The sequence below is a fragment of the Acanthisitta chloris genome, unplaced genomic scaffold (assembly GCF_000695815.1).
Source record: "Acanthisitta chloris isolate BGI_N310 unplaced genomic scaffold, ASM69581v1 scaffold17442, whole genome shotgun sequence".
Lineage (NCBI taxonomy): Eukaryota > Metazoa > Chordata > Aves > Passeriformes > Acanthisittidae > Acanthisitta > Acanthisitta chloris.
In genome coordinates this window covers 76,839-99,691 of record NW_008662420.1, presented here as the reverse complement: position 1 = coordinate 99,691, position 22,853 = coordinate 76,839, and the positions used below count along the sequence as shown (strand labels likewise).

General features: G+C 40.3%; 1 protein-coding gene across 1 annotated transcript in view; it reads left to right on the top strand.

The window, feature by feature from the left end:
- LOC103798344 (VPS10 domain-containing receptor SorCS3-like) overlaps positions 1-22,853 on the top strand; it is a gene marked incomplete at its 3' end in the record, with an annotated part of 107,357 nt that overhangs the window by 16,880 nt on the left and 67,624 nt on the right. Inside the window, exon 2 of the mRNA XM_009070599.1 lies at positions 368-435. Within this exon, the coding sequence (XP_009068847.1) occupies positions 368-435 (68 nt within the window). The remainder of the gene's footprint in view (positions 1-367; positions 436-22,853) is intronic.

The following is a 22,853-nucleotide window of genomic DNA, read 5'->3' as shown; positions in this document are numbered from 1 at the left end:
ATTTTGAGAAACAAAACAAGCTGACTGTAATTTTGGATTGGGCTGTTGAGTTAACAAGGGCACATCTGATTCCATCCCTGACCTTGAACAACTGTAGTAATTAATTCCTGTTGGCATGTTTTATTTCAAATGCAGAACATTTTGAGATTAAAATAAGTGTTAGTGGTTACATGGTGCATTAAGCTAATGATTTTCCTTTTTATTTTTTAAACTTACTTTATCCTATAATACCACAACTTAATGGATAAATGCTAAACTCTCCTTTGGGTGTCTTCAGATGCCTTGTGTATTGTTACGAAATCTAAAGGAAAACTTTTTTTTTCTTTTCTTTTCCCTTTCTCTCCCTCCCTCCCTTCCCCTTCCCTAGGTGATTCTCATTCTGACAAAGCTCTACGACTTCAACTTGGGGAGTGTTACGGAAAGTTCACTGTGGAGGTACGTGGATTGTGGAAATCATAGCAACTGGCATGGAGGGGTTGCACTGTGTCTCTTGTAAAACTGGGGGCTGGCCAGGGACAGGGGGGTGATGGGGCATGTCTGAGTTCTTCAGAGCAGGAGTTGGGAGTGAATCTGAGATAACTGAAGTTGCTCTTTGGAAAAGGAATACATGATTTAGAACACATTCATTTAATGAAATGGGATCTGCAAACAAGGGGATTTCATGATGTAATGGCACTTCCCTGGCACACAGAGGGGCTTGGTTTCATCTCACTTTTGAGTGTCCTTAGACTAATCTCATTCCTCACAGTCTATACTGTGAGGCTGGCAATGAGAACAGTCTATAGATGGTACATATTTACTAGAGCAGTGTCTGAGATGGTATACAACACAGTGCATGATATAATCTTAGCTGATCTTAGCCATGTTTCTCAGCCCTGTGAGCTGAGATGGTCATCTTGGCAGTGAATCTGTGTTGCCTTGCGCTGTAAGGACACTAACTATTAAAGAACTAGAGATACCACAGTGAGGTGCTGTTGTCTTCTTCACTATGGATTTACTTGAATGGTGTCTTGTACCTGCCATGTTCCCAGACTGGCGTTGGGGATGGACTGGCCTGGCCTGGGGGAGCATGCTGCTGGACAGTGCGTGTTTGTCAGTATGTGTCTGTATTTAAGATAAAGAAATAACTGAAAGTCCCCTCAGCCCCCAAACTCACTCCTGTGAATGGGTCAGTTTTTGATGTTTGAAATCACCAAATTGTTTCATCCTGCCTGTGGTATGGAAAGGGTATACCTTTAACAGAATTGCTGTCAGGTGTTTTTTACCCTAAGGACAAAACCCCACCAACAACAAATAAGGCAGCAAGGGGCTGGTGAGAAGTGATACTAAGTGCCTTATTTCAGATTTTCCTAATGTATTATAGCTATTGTGAAACCTGCTCAAAGGGTAGTTGGTGGAGCTGTCAATGCATTGTAGCCACTGCTACAATGTGAGCAGCTTCTGGGCAAATGGTTTCTTGTACTGCTTTCTTCCCAGCTAATTTTAAAGCCTCAGTTTGGAGTAGACTTTGGGCATTTGCTGCAGGTTTATCCCTGCAAATGTATTTAAGGGTTAATTATTTAGTAGAGCTCTTGAAACTTCTCAATTTGAACAGTACTTAGAAAGCCTAATTGCACTGTACCATGGTAATCTGCAAAAGTATAAATAACCATGCAGCTAATAAGAGAGAACACAGTCATTTCCACTTACCCTGATACTTTTCAAGATATTAAAGCCTTAAAAAACTTTTACCTCTTTACCTAGCAAGTACAAATGGCACTGTGATTATACTTTAAACGTAATTGCCAACCAATCTGCTCTGAATAGTGTAACAAACAGGCAAATCCTGTCCTAATACTGAATTTGCAGCATCACCTGAGCTCTGCAGAAAGGCAATAGCAGGATTGCTCTCGGAGTTTTCCCAGAGTGATGGAAATGTAATTCATTATCAGTACAACTGAAGGCATCCAGCATTTGGTCAGCTGGGGAAATACACTAATTTGTGGGAGCGTTTCAGTGTGTTTTGGGGCACTTCTGCATCTTTTCTGCAGTGAAATAGGAGTTATTGTGGGGCTTGGAGACTCAGAGGTGTTGAGAAGTCAGAACCTCCCAGAATCTTTCTCAGGGTCTGGGAGGAAACCTCAGACCTAGTAAAGGTAGACCTAGTAGGTAGAGCTCTTGGACTCTGAACCTTAGTTTTCCACTTGGACAATTCAGGATTAATCCATGCTGTACTTCACAGGGGAGTGTGGAGTCTTAGAGACTCTCTTTGGAAAGGACATTGTAGAAATGTAAATAGATACTAAGTGCAAGAAATAAGCCAGAGAAATACTCCTTTTCTCAGGATTTTCTGTTCTATTTGCACATTGAGGCCCCTGAAACTTTGCATTATTTAAATTGGTACTTTTAAATATTTTCTTTTAATTTTTCAGACCCTGAAAATTTCAAAAGGAGAGTTTGTCTTTGCAGAGTGAATGTAAGCTTCCTGGCAATAGGTTTGCTTTCCTTAGTTGCTTTTTGTAGACTCCTTCCAAGCTGACTTTGAGTCCCCGGGACTGATAAGTCACAAACTGAATGCAACTTCAAGGAATTATCAGGAGATCTGGACATTTCCAGGGTGTGGTTTGTTGGTGGGGTTATTTTTTCCCTTCCTGTTTTCTGGAAATATGACACCCTTTCTGCTGTCCAGGAGTCCTACCCATCTGAGCAGTGGTGCTGTATGATATCTATGCTGAACACTTGGTGAATACAGTTGCTTCCACAAGAGAGGAGTGGCTTTTGTGGCAGTGAGCAATGAATCACACGGCAGTGCTTCAGGGGATGCTAAGACAGAGCAATGCAATCTCCAAATACCATCTTGCCTCCACCTGCTTCATGCATCAAAAGCTCCTTCTCACTTCCCCCTGGGTTATAGCATGAGAGGGTTCTTTTGATGGAAAACTGAATTGCTGTATAAGAGAAATTTCTAATCCCTGCATCTAAATACAAAGACAAGTAAATCAATAAGAAAACATCCTGAATGTAATTAAAAAGGGGAATGAGAGCAAGTGAGGGAGAGAGGAGAATTAGAAGTTGTATTGGAAACTGCTCCTGTATCAATCTCATATGAGTTTAGGTGGAGGAAAAGCTAGTTAGCATTTGAATGCAGGAACACAGGCATTGCTTTAATATCCAAATCCATGCTTCTGGGGCTCAAACAATCTTAGAAAAAGACTCTATTGCTAATGAAGCAGCCAGCCTTGAAGCAGCTGGCTTCAAGGAAAAGATACACACCTACACACACCCTCCTCTTTGTGAATGTCACATCTCTTCTTTGTCACAGGAGATACCTGTCAGTTGTGGTTTGGACTTTTGTTTTTCCCACTGAGTTGAGTGGTGATAATTGTTTTCCTCCTATGTAAGGAAGCTGCTTTATTGCTGCTTTGTTATACTTGTGATGGTATGAGACATTTGTGAATTTGTAGAGAGAGGTCTTTTCATAGGTCAGCAAATATAATTGTAAAAATTATTTAAGCTTTTAGACATGCAAACTCTTCATCAGTTCGCACTGACTAGCAAAATATCTGTGTAGCTGAGAATCCAGGTGTGTCCTGCCTGCTTTAAATAAAATTGGATTAAGGGATGGACATGTGCATTCTGTAGAAATTTTTTTCACCCCACTAACAGTTCTTCTCCATCAATGAAAGGAAAACACCTCTACCTCTAAATCTGTAAACTTACATGGTTTTGATTTGCGCTGTTGGAGCACCTCTAATTCTCAAACCCTCTGTAGGCCAGGCCCTTGCATCAAACTTCACTGTCCATGATGAACTGTAAGCACACAGGAGTGATCTGTCATGAAATATGAACTCACTGTAAAGAGTAAGGGGCAGGATGCTACACAGGAATTGTAGTCTAAGAAGGCATCTGTTTAGTGAAGGAAGAGAAGGTTAGAGATGCATCTATAAGGTACCATTCACAACCAAGAGTTGAAAGATTGGGTTGTTTGTGTTTTTTTGGGGCTGGTGGTGTTTATTTGGGTTTTTATTAATGTTTGTCTGTATTTTTGGGTTTTTTTTGTTGAAAATCTTAGGCAAATTTTATTAGGAAGAAGAGAGAATGGAACATGTATTCAGTGGCTTATTTCTTCAAATGTGTGTGTTCATAACACTTCCAAATCTGACCATAGAAATTGTGATTGTGTTAATGAGTTTTAGTTTCAGGTGTATGTTGTGTTGGGATATGTTATGTGGAGAGTTCTGTAAGTTTTATGATAGGTAGCAAATCTTTTCATTAGTTAATCTTCGTGCTGTCTAGTTGTTTACTTCTTGTGTTGTGATTGTGAATAAACAGGAGGAATTTATCAAGCTTCTTTTCGTATTCTCTAGGCCTTTTGAATTTCGTAGATTTTACAATCAAAGGAAAGATGTTTCCTCCATGCTTCTCATCCTGTCTTCTGTTTAAGCTGTACAGTATTGAGATAGGGTTGTGTGAACGTGGCATTCTGGATAAGTATTGAAAGTTGCTATTGTAATATTTAAAATATTTTCAACTGTTTCTGCCAGTGTGGGTTGAGCAGTTTGTTTCTGCAAAGATGACTGGAATAAAAGTTTTTCCACTGTTGCCTTTTTTTTAGTATCCAGGAATATTTTATTTTATTTATTTGGATTGCAGTATCTAAAAAGATAGCCTTCAACTCAAGGGAGCATTCAGTTTCAGATGAAGACAGAGACAAAACAGGCAATCCAGCAGACAGGAGAAGCACAAGTTGGCAGGGTAGTATTTATGATCAGTGTGATAGCCATGAGTGCAACACATCAGCTAATTGGGCAGTGGGGAGCAGTTCAGATTTTCTTCCACTTGCATGTGTCAGCTCTGAGTCTCTGCTACCATTTTACCCACCTCCAGTGAGTCCCCCAGAGTTCTCCTCTTCTGGCTGTGGTCTCTGCTAAATTACCTGATGGTACATAATGTTGGCCCATGCATTAACCTGTACTTAAAACCATGGCTGACTCTTTCTGCTTAAGAGGCTAAAATGCTGATGAAGGAATTTTTGCGTATTTTCCTTCTCGTTTTGTTGTTTATTAACTGAGAAATTATGTTTCCGTGGCAGCAGTCAAAAATCCCCCAGCATTTGTGGCTGCTGTGCCCGAGAAAGCTGGTCTGTTGTCTTAGTCTCTTTGTTGAGTTACATAAAATCCCCCAACCTTTCAGCTTTTTCATAGAGACAGTTGCGAAATGAAGCAACTGCAACCCTAGCTTGGAGCTGAGAGGAGTAAAATCCCTCAGAGTGTTTGCAAACTGCCTTATGTTGTGCATTGCTCTTTCATTCAGTTCTGTTTGAATTACCAAAGGGCTTTATGCTGTTTCCTCCCATGCTGTTGCCTCTTAAGCTCCTACAGTCTCCAGAGACCCTCAGCCTGTCTCAGTGTACCTCTAGCATTTGCTGCCTTTGCAAAATTTCACAGCTCACACTGAATTCTGTATGTGATGTGTGGAGCTGCTTCAGATAGGGTTGCCCTGTATGTGTGACAAGGTGAATGTGGTATGAAGTGCCATGTCTTCCCTTTGGGATCTGGGGCTTAGACTTCTTGCTCCAAATGTAACAGTCTCTAAGATGGATAGGTAAGAAGTCAGGGATCAGGAGACTCAATAAGCCTGACTCAAATTTCCATATCATCCTCTGTGAAACAAGCTAGACCTGAAATAAGTCATGGCACAACCAGAGCTTCCTTAAGAGTGTTTCTATCCCAGCGGCAATGTATTATTTAGACTCTGTTGCTGGCAATGGCAACTTCTAGTTTTTGTCACAACCTCTTAGCACCAGTCAGACTCCACACATTTTGCAATTGGGCATTGTAGTTATTCTGGAGTTCTCTGTACGGAAATTCAGTCTCCAGACAGTCACCACAACCAGCTGACATCTCTCTGCAGTGTTGTCAGATTGGATTATATTTATAATTTTCCACTTTTATGCTGACAACAAGCATCTTAGATGCATGCTATTTTCTGGATGACTGTATTCAGGCATAAAATTAATGGAGCTGATTTTCAAAATTGTGATGCTTTCCATTATTGCATCTTATTTGGCACTTTTTAACAATACTGCAAAGTGCAGAAATCCTGTGCTGATGAGGAGAAAGGTTTCTTGTATCTGCAGTCAGCCATCAGGGCATGGAGGGAAGGAGCCAGATGTGTGGACAAGCACATTCCTGACCTCTCTTGGATTTGAAAACCAGAGTGCCTGAAAGTTTGACACCTCCTCTGTTGCTGTTTGTTAGAGTGTATAAATATCCTATCTTGATCATGGCTAAATTTTTCAGGCTATGGGAACCCTTGTGAAAATCTTTGTGGTTGAGAGCTGTTAGGTACAGACTATGTTTGCCAAAGAAGTAAGGGAATGGTGAACTGCAGCAGATGACTGTGGTGTGAGATGAGAGTTGTTCCTCAGGGCTCCCAGCACCCTGAGTTGCAATTAGTGTACATCTTCAGCAACATCCCAGAATAATGTAGCACTTAATCTCCAGTGCTCTTGATGATTAGCCTTTTCCCCACAGTGGAATTCAGTTTACTCTGGCTCAGTGCAGCCTGGCTGATGCCATAGATGTCATAGATGTCATCTTGGCATGGGAACCACACTTGAACTCTTTGGAGATGCACAGCAGCTGTATATTGGCCCACTCCTGAGCTAGCTGCTGCCAATCATGGCCATTTAATGTAGAGAAATCCCTTGGCCCAAAAAGCTAGATAATCAATAACTGCAAAGAATAGAAAAAGCAGCATTCTTGAGTCAAGTAAAAATTATCCTTTGCTCTCAGGTCTGAATTCCTGTTTATTTTGGAGAAACGGGTCTTGTTTTCTGGCTTAGGCTGATGTACCAAGTTTGGCTGAGGCTGCCAACATCTGTATTTGTCCAGCTGTGCATGTGTTACAGCAGGCATCAGAAGGTGGGCCCTAGTTCATAAACAGAAGCAAGAGAGAAAGCTTTACAGGTGAAAATAATTGCTGAGTATCAGCAAGGAGAGAAATTAATGGGTAGAAGGGAATGCATTAAGTTACACTCTAGGGGTGCTAAATGTTCATAGAGGACTATACATATAATGGCTTTTCTGTGCTCTTTTCATGACTATTGAGAGCACTGAGGAGGTGGCTTAGGTTCCTCATGTTTGCTGGCTTAGGGGGATATCTTGTGACAAGAATGTTAGAAGTTGCAGGTTGTCAGATAGTGTTAACCATTGACCACCTTAACCCACTGTATAGGTAAAAGAATTTGAAGTAACTAATTATGACTTGATTCAAAATACTTTTCTGATTTAAGGTGATTCATTATACTTCCAGTTGTGGCTTTTCAAAGATCTAACCAATTCTTTCCTTGGGGACTTCAGGAAATGTGCATAAGGGATTGTTTGGATTTGTTTTGGTTGTGTGTGGCTGAATGTGAAGATCCATGGTAATTTAAAAAATAAAAAATAATAAAATATATTCAAGGAGTTGAACAGAATGATCCATAGGTTTAACCCTCCTCAAATGTCCCAGAGAGTCTCAGGTGGTGTCCAGAGCACACATTCTTTGCAGTTCAAACTAGAAGCAGATGTTGTCATTGCAACAAAGGGATAATGTGAGTTAAAGCTGTTTGAAAAGTTTGGTTTTGGAACCAATAATGAAAATTAATAGGCTTATCTTAAATTCAGGGATGTGTTTTAGTGTTAGGTAAGCTCAGTAATGGTAATAAAAGTAAGACTTCATCTTTAAATCTTATTTCATTCTTTAAGTATCAGACTAACTTCTGGACAGAAGTTTCATTTGTCTCCATCCTGTTGCTTCCATACTCCTGTTATATCGCGCAGGATTTTCCTCCAAGGGAATAGTAAGGTTCACACCTTTGATGGTTCATTGCTTTAACAAACATTAATGTTGCCTCAGAGATGGTGGAGACCAAGGGGAACAGTACAAAATCATGTGAAAAGTAGTAGCCCAGCAAATGACAGTCTAGAAGCCTTTGTACATGTCCTGGGTTGGTCTGCAGATCGAAGTCCCAGCTTTGCTTATTAAGATGTCTTAGTCATCTTGTTTCATGGAGCACATTTGTCTTTTGTAGACCAGCCTTCTGGCTGGTCCATTTGTTGTGTCTCTTAATTACTCCATCAATGACCTTTCTGAGAGGGTGGGGATGTCATCAAACGGGGCCGTTTGGATTTGTTAATTTTTTGTTTGCCAAGAAAGCTCTGAGACTAATTGCCAAGACTTCCCAGAAGATACTAGTTTACAAATTTTAATGACACTTATGATTTATTAATGTGCTTCCCCCTGCATCTGCTCATCCCTATTCCTTGGTGGAATTCATGCTGAATTGGAGAGAATGAATAAAAACAGATCTGCAGATAGTAATGGTGTTTTAGCTAGTCTGGTAATTCGAAAAATATACCCATATTCAGAATGCTTTATTCATATCTGTGGATCTCTGAAGACAGAAGTAAATCTTGGCTTTGGCTGTGTTCTGCCCCAGAATCTCCCTTTGATGAGGGTGTTGCATGGTGGCAGCACAGTTCACATTTACATGTGCATGTAATTTGTTGTTCAACATGCACTGCACATCCCCACTCTGTGCTCCATTCACACATCTTTTGCAGCTTGAAGTGAGGCTGCTTTGCTGAAGTTGTTGACCTTCAAACTTGTGTTTGTAAGAGGACTGGACTGGTCACTGAGGGTGGATGCTGCAGATATGTTTGTGTGAGGAATGTTCTTGTTGAATAGTCTAGAAAGGTTATGTGATTGTACATTTGTTTTGATCTCATAGATAACTGAGTTATTGGGATGCTCTTCCTAACCAGTAGGCCTGGGACTTTTTGGCTACGTTTTGTCTTCTGGCAGGAGACAGGGAAGCAAGAAGAAAAGGCAATTTAGCAAATCCCTGAATTTTTGAGGTCATGTTCTTGATACAAAGGTGGAATTCCAGACAAAATGTAGAGAGAGAAAAATCATGCTGTATTTTGTTTTAATTTTCCATGAGTCAGGTAAGAGCCCCAGTCATCCCTCTTTTCCGCTCTCCCTCACAACTCTTGAATTATTTATACACTGCAAAAGAGCTCCAAGAGGAGAGACTGAGAATCTCTCCAGGGAGAGACTGATTCTAATCTTATGTGTGGAAGATCCAAGTTCAAGACCTTGCTCTGAATAAGTATAAAGGGAAGTGCTTTTTTATTCCTCAAGTAATTAAATTGTGTAACTCATTGCTACAGGATGTTGTGAGGCAGAAATAATAAAAGTGTAAATGGATTTCAAAAGGGGATTCAGGGAATTAATGGAGGATATTTCTGCCGGTGGCTGTAAAATGTGATAGTGTGGCAGCAGCCTATGGCTTACATTAATTATTTTATGATATAACACTGAAGGAACAGACAAGTCTACAGCTTTTGGATCAGAGTTGCAGAAATGTCTTCTACTTTTCGTTAACTGTTTATCAGAAATGAGCTATTCATGCTTTAGTTATTCTAAGGAATAGCTGGGATGTGCTGGAGACATGATATGCCACAGTATTTTAGTGGGTTTGGGTTTTGGAGATCTTTAAGTCAAGAGAATTCTGTGAGAGATCACAGGAAGAAATCATGCTGTCTTTTTTCACTTCCATATACTTTTCCCAGAACATTCTGTGGCAGATTAGCAAGTAATACACATTTTTGATGTGTCCTACTGTGGCCATTTTATTCAACCAAGGCGTTTGACCCTTCTACATCACAGATGGGTCCTCCATTGGTTACTCAGCTGGGTGCTATCACATTTTTTTAGCAAAGTTAATTTATTGGACTAAAAGTATTCTTTGAAACTGTAACTTAAAGAAAACTCCTCACAAAACAAACCAACAAAAAATATCTTTGACATAATTTAATTTTCCAGACAGTCCTTTCAGGCACTCAGCTGGATCAATGGATACTTAAAAGTGCTCAGGTCACTAGCCTTTTAATTCCAGAAAACTTGATGATGAAAAGGGAAATCTAGGGAATTTAATGCCAAAATATATTTCTGGTGTTGATAGAATCATGAGGATCACAATGTGAATTAATGAAGTTTGTTGTGGAAAAATATAAAATCTTCTAGGGAGCTGCTCCCTGTTTTCTCAGCTTACCAATGCTATATTTAATATAGTTTTTCTGTCCATGTTGGTGAATTTCTTTGATTACAAGCGCCTCAAGAAGAGAGACATCCTATCTCATCAGAAATGAATTTTGAGCTCTGATCATGTTCCCAGGCATTTAGTCCTGGGGCTTTGGTGAAGAAGTTCAGAGGAAGCTTTGCCAAAAGTAAAGGTGTTTTTGAAGCCTCACTGTCCCTATGAAATCATTTTGTCAGGGTTGTCAGGTAAAGTGTGTTTGTAATGCTTTGCCTACTTGTTTAGAAAGTAGCAAGGTAGTGTTCAGGAGGGAATTTGTAGCCAAGAACCTGCTGTTGCAGATCCTGTGGGTGTTGTGACTGTTGCTGCATCAGCAGTGCTGCACCTGTTACCAGGAATTGGCTATTCCATCTCTTCTTTATCATTTGGAGCAGCAATTCCATTGCTCTCATTAGAGAGCTGCTCCTTTTGTTGAGTTACCTCATCTTACATTCTAATTAGATTTGGATGCCAACTGCAAAACTTTTTGCAGGAAGCCACACTTAAAGATGAATTTGATTTGGCCTTACTAATGTCTTTTTCTGATCACTCTTTACTGTGCAGAGGAGATTTGTTGGCACAGATTAGTAGCGGATGCATTCAATGTGGGATGTGTGCCAATATTAATGAAAACCACATATTAAATTTGCTTATAAATATGCAAATAGATAATTGCAAAATCAAACTTGCTTAATAAATTACATAAGAACTTCCATGCTAGATCCAATCTAGTAGGAGTGGGAAAACCTAAAAAGAGATGACCAGAAAAGAGTATGCCAAAAGTCTTGCAAAATTATGTGGTATGGATAGGGTGTTTGCTAAAGCAAGTGGATGGAGCATCTCTCATATGAGGAAAAGCTGAGACTTGAGTGGGAGTGGTGGGTCTCATCAATGTGTGCAAATACCTGAAAAGAGGGGGCTAGGAAGGTGGAACCAGTCATTTTTCAGTGTCTGCTCAGTGACAGAACAATAGACAATGCATGGGACCAAACTGAAATTGAGGATGTTCCACCTGAATATAATGGAAAATCTTTTTTATTGTGTAGGTGATTGAGCACTGGCACAGGTTGCCCAAGGAGGTTGTGAAGCCTCCACCCTTGGGCACATTCAAAAAGCCATCTGGACTGATCCTGGGCAACGGTCTCTAGGTGGCTCTGCTTGAGCAGGGGTTTGGGCCAGATGAGCTCCAGAGGTTTGTTCCAACCTCAACAGTTCTGTGAGTCTGTGAAAAGTAAAGAAGAATTGGACAAAGGTTCAGAGCAAGTAGAAGAATTTTGTTCTTAGGACAACATGTAGTTTAATTGTGGATCTCCTTGCTGGTGCATGTTTTGGTAGGTGAAGTTCAGAGGGGTTCATGTGGAGTTTAGAAGAGTTCCTAAAATCAAAGCAAAAATCTGTCAAGAATTACATTACTTGTAAAAACTTAATCTGTGGCTCAGAAAGTTCTCTGGCCTCTCATCAGTTAGACAGACAGATACTGCCACATACTCTCCAGGCAGTCAGGGCTGAATCAGGTGCCACCAGGTTCTTGCACTGGACAGTTTCTGTGTTGGTGCCACCTCATGTTTGCTGCAGGATGCAATGCCCCTATCTGCACTCAAACTAGGCTTTGCATCAGCTTACATGATTTGTTTCTCTTTGAGCGAGCTGCTTTTCCTTTCTCTTCCCCTCCCTTGTCCTTCGACTTTTCTGTTCTTTCCAATTAGGCTTCAGACCAAGTCATAAATCTTTGATGCTTTGTACAGTGTCTTGTAGAATTTAGTACTTTAACATGGGTTGTGTCTGTTTATATTGGTGTTTTATTATGTTGTGGTGGTTTGTTCGGGTTTTTTTTCCCAAATGCATTGCCATTTTATAATGGCTATAAATAATCTGAAGGATGGAGAAATGCTGTTAAAAAATGTGCAAGAAATCCTTCTGTATTTCTTTTAGTCTGGTCTGTGTCTTACTATCTCTGTGGTGCATTCATTAGGCTTCTAATGGAGTTAATAAGCACCCATATCGAGCGGTCACTTCTCCAAATAATATTTACAAAGGGCTACATTCCTCCAGCCTGAATGGCAGCCTTTGATTTATTGACTTACCACATGTGCTTCATCTGCAAAATCTGTCAGTCAGTTCTGCTACAGTTTATGCCTGACCAAGTGAAAATGAAAGTGCCTGTAAACTTCTAGATCATGAGAAGCCAGTGCGTTTTTACATGTAGGATTTGTGCCTCTGAATAAAAACTGTAAAAAGGTTATGAGGCCTTTCTGTAACCAGATTATTAGGGCTTGTTTCTGGGTCTTTGGAGGCCAGTTAGTTTAGAAAATGACTCCATAAATGTTCGTAGCCACTTATATCCAGTTATCCCTGCAGCTTGCTGTCCAGAAGCCTGAATCTAGCAGCTGAAATATTAGAAATCATGGAAGTGATTTGCTTTAAGAAGGATGCCTGGTTGTTGATTATTGGTCCTGGAGGGGGAAGAGCAAGGAGCAGGTTCAGAACAGAAACCAGAAACATCTTGAGGAATAGTATTCCACACACTGGGAATAGGTCCTAGGTCATGGCGTGGAAACAGGATGATCATACAATGTCCATCAGCACCAAGGGATGTATGAGCTCCCTTGAGGACTTCAGTAGAGTATGATCTGTCTGTGGGTCCCATGTAATTACTTTGGGAATCACAGAAAACTTGTTGACCTTGAGGTGCCCCAGACACAGGTCTTTGTAATGTGGGAGGCCTTGTCCTTTCTTTGGGTTACTTGCAGCTGTGTCACTGAGAAAAAACAAGGCAGTAAGATGATCTGTTAAAATGTAAGGTTTCAGATACAATGGTATATTGCCATGGAGTAGTTAGGCTACAGAGTAAGCAGCGGACCATGGTACATCATTCAGTGTGCCTCTAGCAGAGTAAGAGTAAATGTCCCATGGAAGATTAAAATCACATTGGTTCTATTATCTGTAACCAATAAAGGTAAAGGGGATGTCTATGAGAAATACAGAGCTAGCACATCACATTTAGCTTTGTACCCACAAGTGTGTGTTTTCTGTTTTGTACAAAGCATGGGAAACAAAGCAAGAAGAGCTTTGCCTATTTTCTTCTGGAAGAATATATGGCAGGGGAGACTGTGGTGGAGCATTTCTCTGTCTGAGGACTTTGATAGTGGTCTGCACCAATGCTACCTAAGCATAGGGACTGAGGAGTGTTAGTCACACCACCTGAAGAGTTAATATAAATTTGTTGCCCTGTGGCATTTTAGCAGTGATGAGCACAAGTCTGGCTATGTAACAGAAGTGGCCCTGTTACAGTGGTGGGAGATTTATAAGAAGCCCATATTTCCTCTTTGGAAATACACTTTTTGAATAGTGACAGTGCCTGTAGTTTGTTTCAGGGGCAGGCGAGGGTGAAGTTAAGTAGGCTGTGGTCTAACTCAGTTCTTCAGGTATATCTGATCCAGTCAGGGTGGATGCACTCTGGTGACTGTGGTTCGTCACAAAACATCCTCTGTTACATAACATATCAGAAGAATCAGAGCAGTGACTGTGCAGACATGGGAATTGTGCTTTTCCTTGGTAGGCAACAGCAAACTTGCTCTTCTCATGTCTGTCTGGTTCCAGAGTGACACAGGGCATGGCAAAGTGCCATGTCCTTCTGGCAAGTCAGGCAATTGGTTTGGTACTTGCACTGCTAGGAAGCTTTTGAGGCATAGTTGGCAGTGGCATTGCTGAGAAGCTCAGATGCTGTGGAAAAGTGTGTTCTTGAATTCTTTAGCACAGATGTTCCACCTTTCTGTTGTTAAAGTCTCTGTATCACGTGCAGAAAGCAAAGGTAGAATCTTTTGGTCCTAGGTCTTCTTTCTTGTGCTACCTTTATCTCAGCTTCATTGGTCACTGTGTTCCCTCTCATCCTGTATGACAAAAACCATTAAAAATGCTGCAGTAGGCAGTGTTGCAAACTCTTATCTTCAAAAATGACATTCATAAAGGTTAATAATTGGAATGAGCTCTGGCAGTTGCTAATTAGCACCATTACACAATCAGCTCACATTCTGGCAGCATTAGGCATACTTAATCAGTCAATTATCATTGATCTTGGAAAGTGGTGCTCTAAAGTTAGCATAAGGTGCCTTTGTGAGTGGAGAGAGGGAATTTGACACTACCACAGTGGTTAGGCTGCTGGGAACATGTGGTTTGGGGGACTAGTGTTGTGTACTTGATTGTGGTGGATGGATTGGAATTAAAAATCAGATAGTGGAGAATCACTTTCAAACAGGGGTAAATAGGTCCTACTACTGTCTGTCTTTGCCATTTCAAACAGTTGGGGTGTTTAGAGAGAGAGCAGGCTTTGGGGAAAAATGGGTTTAATGGCTTTGATGAATTTCAGTTAACGTAATGACTTAAACTTTCCAACAAACAACTGGAGAGTAAGGTGTTATTTTCCTTGGGTTTACATTTCTTCATGTGATTAATAGCTCTTAAGGTGAGAAAGTTGTAAACAAGATGGAGAGGCACCAAAAGATTCTAAATTCTAAAGGATTTCCCTTAAGAAGCATTGCATAGAGTGACCTCAGTCTCATGAATCTAAATATTACAATTGCTTTGTGCTGTCTCAGAGGTTCAGAGCATTTGCTGTTCATGCTGGCTCAGAGTGCAGAGGGAGCAGGCCTAGTGCTGCACAGAATGGCCATGGTTTTCTAACCAGTGTTTGACACTTCCCAACTTGAGTGTGTGCAGCACATGCATTTCTTATAGAACTGTTTGTGTCTGGTTAGGAAGGTATGCAGCGATGCGTGGCCCATGCAAGCAAGAATGGTGGCTACAGTACAGTGTGTGAAGGAGATTTTCCAGAGTTCTGTATGGAAAATGAATGTGTGGAGTGGAGATGATGAGGGCTGACGTTCTGGTCTGTGCTCTTTGTTGCTTCTCTTCTATAATTCTGTGGTTTGACTGCTTAAGATATGGTCTACAATGCGTGCAAATTCACAAGGAATTGCATACACCTGGATAGAATGGGAAAGTTGTCAACAGCACGTTGGAATGTAAGGCTAGTTCAGGATACAGTGAGAGTAAAGAAACTTGTGTAGGTGAAAGGGCCAGAAAAAAACGGAATTGTACTTGATTCTCCTTTGGTGTTTGGCCCAGGGCCTCTGACTGTTTAGGATAAGGGAGAACACATTGTTGTGATTATTTTGGAATGTGTTTTTTGACCTTTTTCCTGCTGCTTATTCTTAGAAACTTTTCATTGTGGGCAAATTATCTAGAAAAAAATCTGGTTAGAGTCTTACTGACTGGATGTTTCCTCAAAACCATTTTCTTTCGGTGCAACAGAAATCTGAGAATACACTTCAAAGCTGAGCAAAGTCAGAACAGCATTGATTTCTTTCTGTATGTCTGAACTTTGGCCTTTGCTCGTGGCAAAAATCTGCGAAGGGTCTTGGAGGTAGGGACAAGAAGAAAACATGTCAGGAGGTCAACTCTGGTTCCAGCTTTTGCAAAAAGTTAGCCTGATGCAAAAGGGTTTGTTTAAAAGCTACTTGATCATACATCTCATTCCAGAAGTAGTCAAAAGTGAGTACAAACAATGCAGACCCCTAAAATTTCCTTTCCTGCTATTAAATTCATCTGAGCTGCAAATGCTTCTCAGAAGTGTCAAGGAAGCTTGGTAGAAAAAAATGTGAAAAATCTGAACATAGCTACTGGTCATACAATGATTATTTATTCTGGGAGAGGCAATATGTATCTGAATATGGAAATATATTTTAGACCTAGGTTAATGTAGGATCCAAATTCAGTGTGGGTTTGACTAGATGACTTTTAAAGTTCCCTTCCAACCCAAACTGTTCTATGATTCTAAGGAAGTCAGAGTATTTTCAGGCACTTTTCCAGACTTTGGGTCAGGTCTTGTAAAAGTAATGAAGGGAAACATGTCTTCATATATCAGGTACTTAACCTGAGAAACTCTCCTGAGCAAACCCTGGGGCAGCCCTGTGGAAATCTGTGATTCAGGAGAAGGTGGCAAGAGCTGATGCCTGGGTTGGTTGTCAAGGCAAAGCTTTGGTTCCTGGGTGCAGATGCTGTGCTGCAGAGATCAGGCAAGGATTTCCTCTCAAAGCCTCCAACAATGCATAGCCTGTGTGGGTACTTCTGGAGGTGACCGATGTTCTTTAAAAAACATGTAAGGCTCAGAACTCAGAACTGGTAAACAGCTCTGCTGTTCTGCTGTATGACAAATGACATCACCTAGGAAGTGTGCCTTGGTATGGCAACAAATACTATGGTAACATCTGTAAGTGGAGCTAATTTTAGTAAAGAGGTGCCAGGCTACAGTAGCTCAGTTAAGGAAAAACAGTTGGACACTTTGTTCTTGCAAGAGTCCTGTAAGTATGCAAATATGAACAGCATAATCATCCCCCCTGTCCCCAGCTCCCCAGTATCTGTTCTCCAGTTACTGAGAAATTTGCAGCAGCTCAGAGGCAGGTTTTATGAAAGGTATCCTTAAAGCTGAGTATGGATTGTTTGGGAAGGTTGGAAGTGTCCATTTTAAAAGACTTTAGGTACAGGCTAGACAGCCTTCTAAGGGAGATGTCTTGTTCTGGTTAGTCGTGCCTTTGGGAGGGAGGAAGAATATTGATGGCTTTTTCTTAACCCTGTCTCTGTAGTCCAGTGATAGGAGAACCTCCCACCCATATCTCTTGGGAAGAGGAGCACAACAGGCTTCATATTAGAAGCTCACTATGAAACAAGCTGAGAGGTTGAATAATGTTTCCATGAGTGTCTTCAGCACACTTTTACATCTTGTCCTTGATCCTACCTTGTCCTGAAATGTCTCCATTAGAATATTAGTGCATTAGTTCCAATTTAGATCCCATTAACTAGCAAAATACTGTACTGCAGATGTGCAGTTTGTCAGGATGCATGGGTCTGATGGCTCGAGAGCATGAAAAATTGTGATCTCACTTCTTTGATGTCCTCTCCAACTGATTACACAATGGAGACCATAGAGGGCAAAAATCAGCTGTCTGATATTGGAGTCCTATCAAAGCAACCATGTTCAAGCCAACGGTGTGCTGGCTGAATGGCTGGTGGAAGAGGAAAAAGATGTGTTTGAAATGTGAAGGATCTTGAACAGCTCAGAATCTAGCTTCTATTTCTTAAATAGACATGAAGCCATGGCAAAATGCTGTTGTGTAAAGCTAGGCAATGGATGATTTTTAGATACAATACTAGGGAAAGTGGTGAATGCAGACAAGGAAACCTTGAGTGATTTCTTTAGCTCATGGTGCTAGGGTAGGAGAGATCATACTATAAAGAGAGTCTTATGACCTAGTTCACTGGAACTGTCTGTTCCTTTACTTTCAAATAGTCACCATGCTTCATGGAGTAAAATTATCAAGTGATTAGTTACTTGTATGCAGAGTGGGAGTCTTTTGACATTAGAGTCTTCCTTGGAACAGATACCTTCTGAAAATACTGGGTTACACTCTTGGTATAATCTTAAATAAAAAAAAGAGTTTGTCTAGAAGCAACTATGTGGATAAACTGAAGTAATAACTGTCACTGATGACTCATTGATGTGTAACTATTAAAACAATTCCTAGGTTTCAAAGGCAGAAGGAGCATTGTGCTCAGACACTGTGCAAGACCACAAAGAAGAAAACCGTTTGTCACAGACACCAAGCAGACATTAATTCCTCAGACTAACATCAAGAGCAAAACTCTTGGGAAAACATCCCATATAGTTGGTCAAATTAGCAGTAGTGAAGAATTTACATCATTCACTAGTACAGTGTACTGAAACAACTGCCATTCCTGTTTTTTTCTTTCTTTCTTTTTTTAAACTGAAAGAACAAAATAGAAAATAATACCCTCTTTCCCATATGTTTCTAACCTTAGTTTATCAGTTTTTGGCTATTCATGTTTTTGTGGAAGGAATGGAAAGGGCTTCTACTTCCCCAAGCACATACTCACATCCTGATTAAACACCAGGAGTTTTTCATAATGCAGCAGGTTTTTCAACTCTAATGATTCTCATGTGGGTGATGCTTCTCTTCACACATGGCAACATATCCAATGTCCCCAAATTTCTCATGTTTCTGTTTATAATGTAGGAAGGGATGTCTCAGGAGGGTGCTCTTCATAGATGTGCAGCTCTGCACATCCTCAGATTCATAGATTTAAAGTGCAGAGCAGTAATGATAATAATGTAATCGTATAGTGCAGTCCAGTGTATCTTACTCAATAATTTCTACATTGAGTCTGTGGTGTAGTTTGAAGTATTGCTTCTTGGCTGGAAACATATTCAGTCTTTACTAATACTTATAGTCTTTCAATTATGTGATCTGATTTGCATTGCTGCTAGAACTGCATTTCATTTTTGATGCAGCAGCAAATGGACTCTGGGCTGAGTTGGCCAAATTCAGTGATGCTGAAAGAGAGGCTGGTTTGCTATATATCTGAGAGCCTCAGTACCTGTGAAATTTCAAATTGCAGCCATGATTCCTTGATGATGAAAACCAAGCCTTGGAGCTCTTTTGTTCCTCACTTTCCCTTTCATGGCATTATAATTATTTGCAAAAAGAGCTGAGGGCATAAGATTCAGAGGGATGAAATAAAGCACTGGCTCATTCATGTGGATCTCTTTTTTTCTCCTGAGCTGCTTTTTTTGATCTCTAAAAGACCCTTGAAAGCAGGGAATTTTTCTTCTCGAGACTGAGGATTGAGAAGGTTTTGCTTCCTTTTCAACTCTGCCAAAGGCTCCATGGCTGATGAGTGTATCCCTGGAGGGGTGCAGAGAGAGACTCGAGTTCTCTGTGGATCTTGGCTCTGGCTGATGCCTGAGGGAAAGTAGAACCTTTACTTGAGCTCAGTGCTGCTGTCAAATAGATTATTAAGATTCCATCTTGCAGGCACCTTAGATGTAGCCAGCCTCATGGGTGAACAGAGGAGTCAAGGTTCACCTGCACCCATCAGTATGTATGCATTGCTGAATCCATTACTCCTGTGGTGTCTGCTTGCCTCTGTACTGTGTGAGTCCATCTGCAAACTGGGTGCATCGAGCTTCTCATTGCCTGGGAGCTGTTATCAAACAGCAAATAGTGCTGAGTGGCCCCAACTCCTCATCACCAGCTAGGAATGAAGATGCTTAGTACATTGAATGGCAGGTGCTCAGGGCACTGCATCAGCATTGCAATAAGAAGACACCTGCAGATGAAATCCTGTGTGCCTTGGCTGGGATAAAGGCCGCTGTAAGGTTAAAGGCACTGTACTCTCAGGAAAATTGGGTAGGCTGCCTAGCTCCTTCTTGATTTTTTTTTTTTCTCTGCAAAAAGTCCTTTTGGCTCAAGCAAAATCATAATGTGCAAGTTCTGTGTCTTTTTTGCTTCTGAAATAGGTGGTGAACAGTAGATTCATGTTGGAGCATTTTATTTTCTCTGAGTATAGGATCAGGAGGGTACAGATAAAGCATGCAGCTTTTTTTACTGCAGAAACTGAAATACTATTTTGTAAAGTCATGGTCTTGGCTAGTCTGACCATTCTAGCACCAAAAAAAATGGCTCTGCAATTTGGAACAACAGAGCTTGTTCTTCCTCGTGTTATTAGTTACCTGAAAATAGCTCTGTCCTTTGTACATGTGTTTTAATTTCTCTTCCTGGTCTAGAACTTTTTTTTTTCATTTTAGTTTTGCAACTGTTTCATTTACTTCTCTCATGTATTTTCAGGTGCAATTGTAAGATGCACACTGCACAAAATAAGGTACACTTTGTATTGGATTGCAGATCCCCATACAGTAAGGAGAAAAAGCTGTCCTTGATTCCCTGCCATTAAATACTTGTTATGTTATTTATAGGATTTTAAACTTAAAACCTCATCTGGTCATTTCAGCACTTGTCTCCTTCTAGCTTTCTGCCTCTCAATAGAGCATTTATAAGTGTTTCTATTGGCTTTTTCTGCCTAGCAACATTTGTTGCAAGTAGTTGAGGGAAAAAAAAGTTTTGCCATCGTAAATCCAGTGCTGCAGCAAGTCTTAACAACCTTTAGTTATCTTTCCTCAGAGCTCTCTTTAGAAATGGAGAGCTATCTGATGTGATAAAAATGAATATGCTTGGTGCTATGAAATCTATTTAAAGTCTGCAAACATGACTTTATTCCATCAGGGTCTATTTTTATGAAGCAAATTGTGAGATGTCCCTCACTGCCATTCTCTTTGCTGAAGTAACAGAAATGATGTTGGGGTGTCTGTGGCTGATTGCTGTGCATGGAAGTGAGCTCTGGGGCTGATGTGTCTGCTGCTGTGTGCTAAGGGAGGGCCCACATGAGAAAACAGTTTGACAAATTACTCTGCAGAGAGTAACCTCTTCCATGTAAGTTTGTGTTTCATTTCTGCTGCTGCACAGGTCTATGACCAATTATGTTTTGCTGCATTTATGCCATGATGTTTCTGTCACTTTCTTTGGGAGCCAGTTCCATGTCTTAAGTGCCAGAGGTGTCCCAAACTTGAATTTTCTGACAAGAAAGTGATGTTTCAATTTCTTTGTCCATCTAGACAACTTGATGAAGTATCTCCAACTGACACTACTGATGATTCTGCAAGTTACAGGATTTTAGTGACATTTGGCCTAATATTTTCTTTTTCTAATTTCAATTTTTTGCATCCATTTTGAAGAAGTAAATAGGATTTGTTTTTCTCCTAACTGAATCCAACAGGAATTGGCTCAAGCTTTTAGACCTTTTACATTCTGGTATTTACTAAGAGCTCCCGAGTCCTTACTTTGCCAAATTGTGTACATAATTATTTTAATCTTATCTCCAAAGAGTATGCTTCCCTCTGGAACACTTAACTGTATTTATTCTATGAATTTTGCCCAAATTCTTGTTCTTCACCTCACAATGTGGTTAAAACTCGATTTTTGGTCAGTGAATTGAGGATAAATCTGCTGGATTCGTTGGAGGTTCTGAACACAGTATAGCTAAGGTCTTAATAATTTCTTATTTAAAGCCATTGGTTACACAACAGTCAGGGCAATGGTGGTTTTCAATAAACAAAAGCTTGCTTGCAATGATTTTGGATTCTTTTCCGTTGAAATACCAATAATCTAGAAGAAGAAGAAATGTGTTGCGGGGTAGAGAGAGTTTCAAATGCCTTTTTGCAAGCAAAATGTAGACAATATTTTCCACATGATGTCATTTTACTAGAGCCCATGTAGGAAAGAAAGTGAGTCAAATGGAATATTTATTGAATTCTGATGATGTCTTTTTTTCTGTCTGTTGAAAGCAAATATTGCAAATACGCCTTTTTTTCTTTCTTGGTACCAGTCTCTTGTAACAGACTTGAGACATGTTTCAATCTTTCAGATCCTGTGACCTCCTCTGCCTTGTGATTGGGCTGAAATGTCTTTGGGGCACAGAAACTCAGAAGCCTGTATAGGTCCTTTCAAAGTCCTCCATGAGGGAGACACAGATGCTTTCCAACAACTTGAAGATCTACATTTAGCTTGGAAAATTTTACATTTCAGTGTCCATCTGTTTGCACTGGTTATTCAAGTTTAAAGCAAGTTCACTGGAAATAGGGCCTAAATGCCTCATCCCGGGACTCTTGCAGTTGGTGCAGATGGATGAGACTCTTCAGGTAGGGGGAGAAGCTCAGGAATAAAACTGAGGTTTCTGTGTTTTCCTCATTGGCAATATGGACGTCCTAGTGCTCAGTCTCTTGAGGGATGTGTGAGTCATTGCATGTAGATCATTATGGAAATGAAAACTGTTGCATTATTAGTATAAAGATCATAGGCATCTTAAGGACAAAGTTTATCTGTACAAAGTTAAGCACGGACTCATTGAAAGCATTTGTTGTAAATAAACCACTAGAGCCTCACCTCTGCTTCCAAACCCGAAGTTGGTTCATGAAAGCTTTATTCTTTCAGATAATGTCAGCAAGGATTTACTGCTGTCATACTCCCCTGACTGACAGTTTTCAAAGGACAACCTCTGCTTCTTTCACAGGTTGTCAACAGTAAAAACATTTTGCATGTTTGGTGTTCAGTATTTATTGCCCAAGTTGTGGGGTTGATTGGGGGGTTCACATGCAAGACTGAAGGGCTGTAGGGAAGGTACTGCTGAGAAAATTAATCTCTTAGGGACAAAGTAAAATATTTTCAAGAAGAAAGATGTTTCAGGAGATAGATATAGAAAAACTTGGGATGTTTTGATTGATGTCATCAATGCTGCATACTTAAGCTGAAGTTCAACTCTCATTAAGTTTAATTGGACATCGGTATTAGGTAGGTGGCTTTGAAAAATCTTTCCCTTTACATATATTCCTTCCTGTTTTTCTGCATGGCCAATATTATCCACAAAAATGCATCTGACCTCCAAATTATGCAGCAATTTTTTTCACTAAGGGGAAAGTTGATGAATACTGTATTTATGAAATAAAGTATACATTTGTCCCATTCAGCTACTAATAGTATTTATATAAATCAGTTAATAAGATGAAAATTGCTGTTCTGATATTCTCGTTGGGACTCAGTATGTGTTTTTAAATGGGAATATTTGATTATGCCAATATCTCCCAACCAAAAATTTATGCTTGCACCTCAGACATCTGAAAAATGACAGCTGGAGATAGAATGCATATTTGGAAAATAGCAATAAGACTTATGGAGAAGAGTCGTTGTTCTGATATTGGGAATCTAACAGTTTCTCCAGAAGGATGGTTTGTCATGACCTGGGACCACAGTCAACAACACAGGGCAACACACTTCTGTGAAGC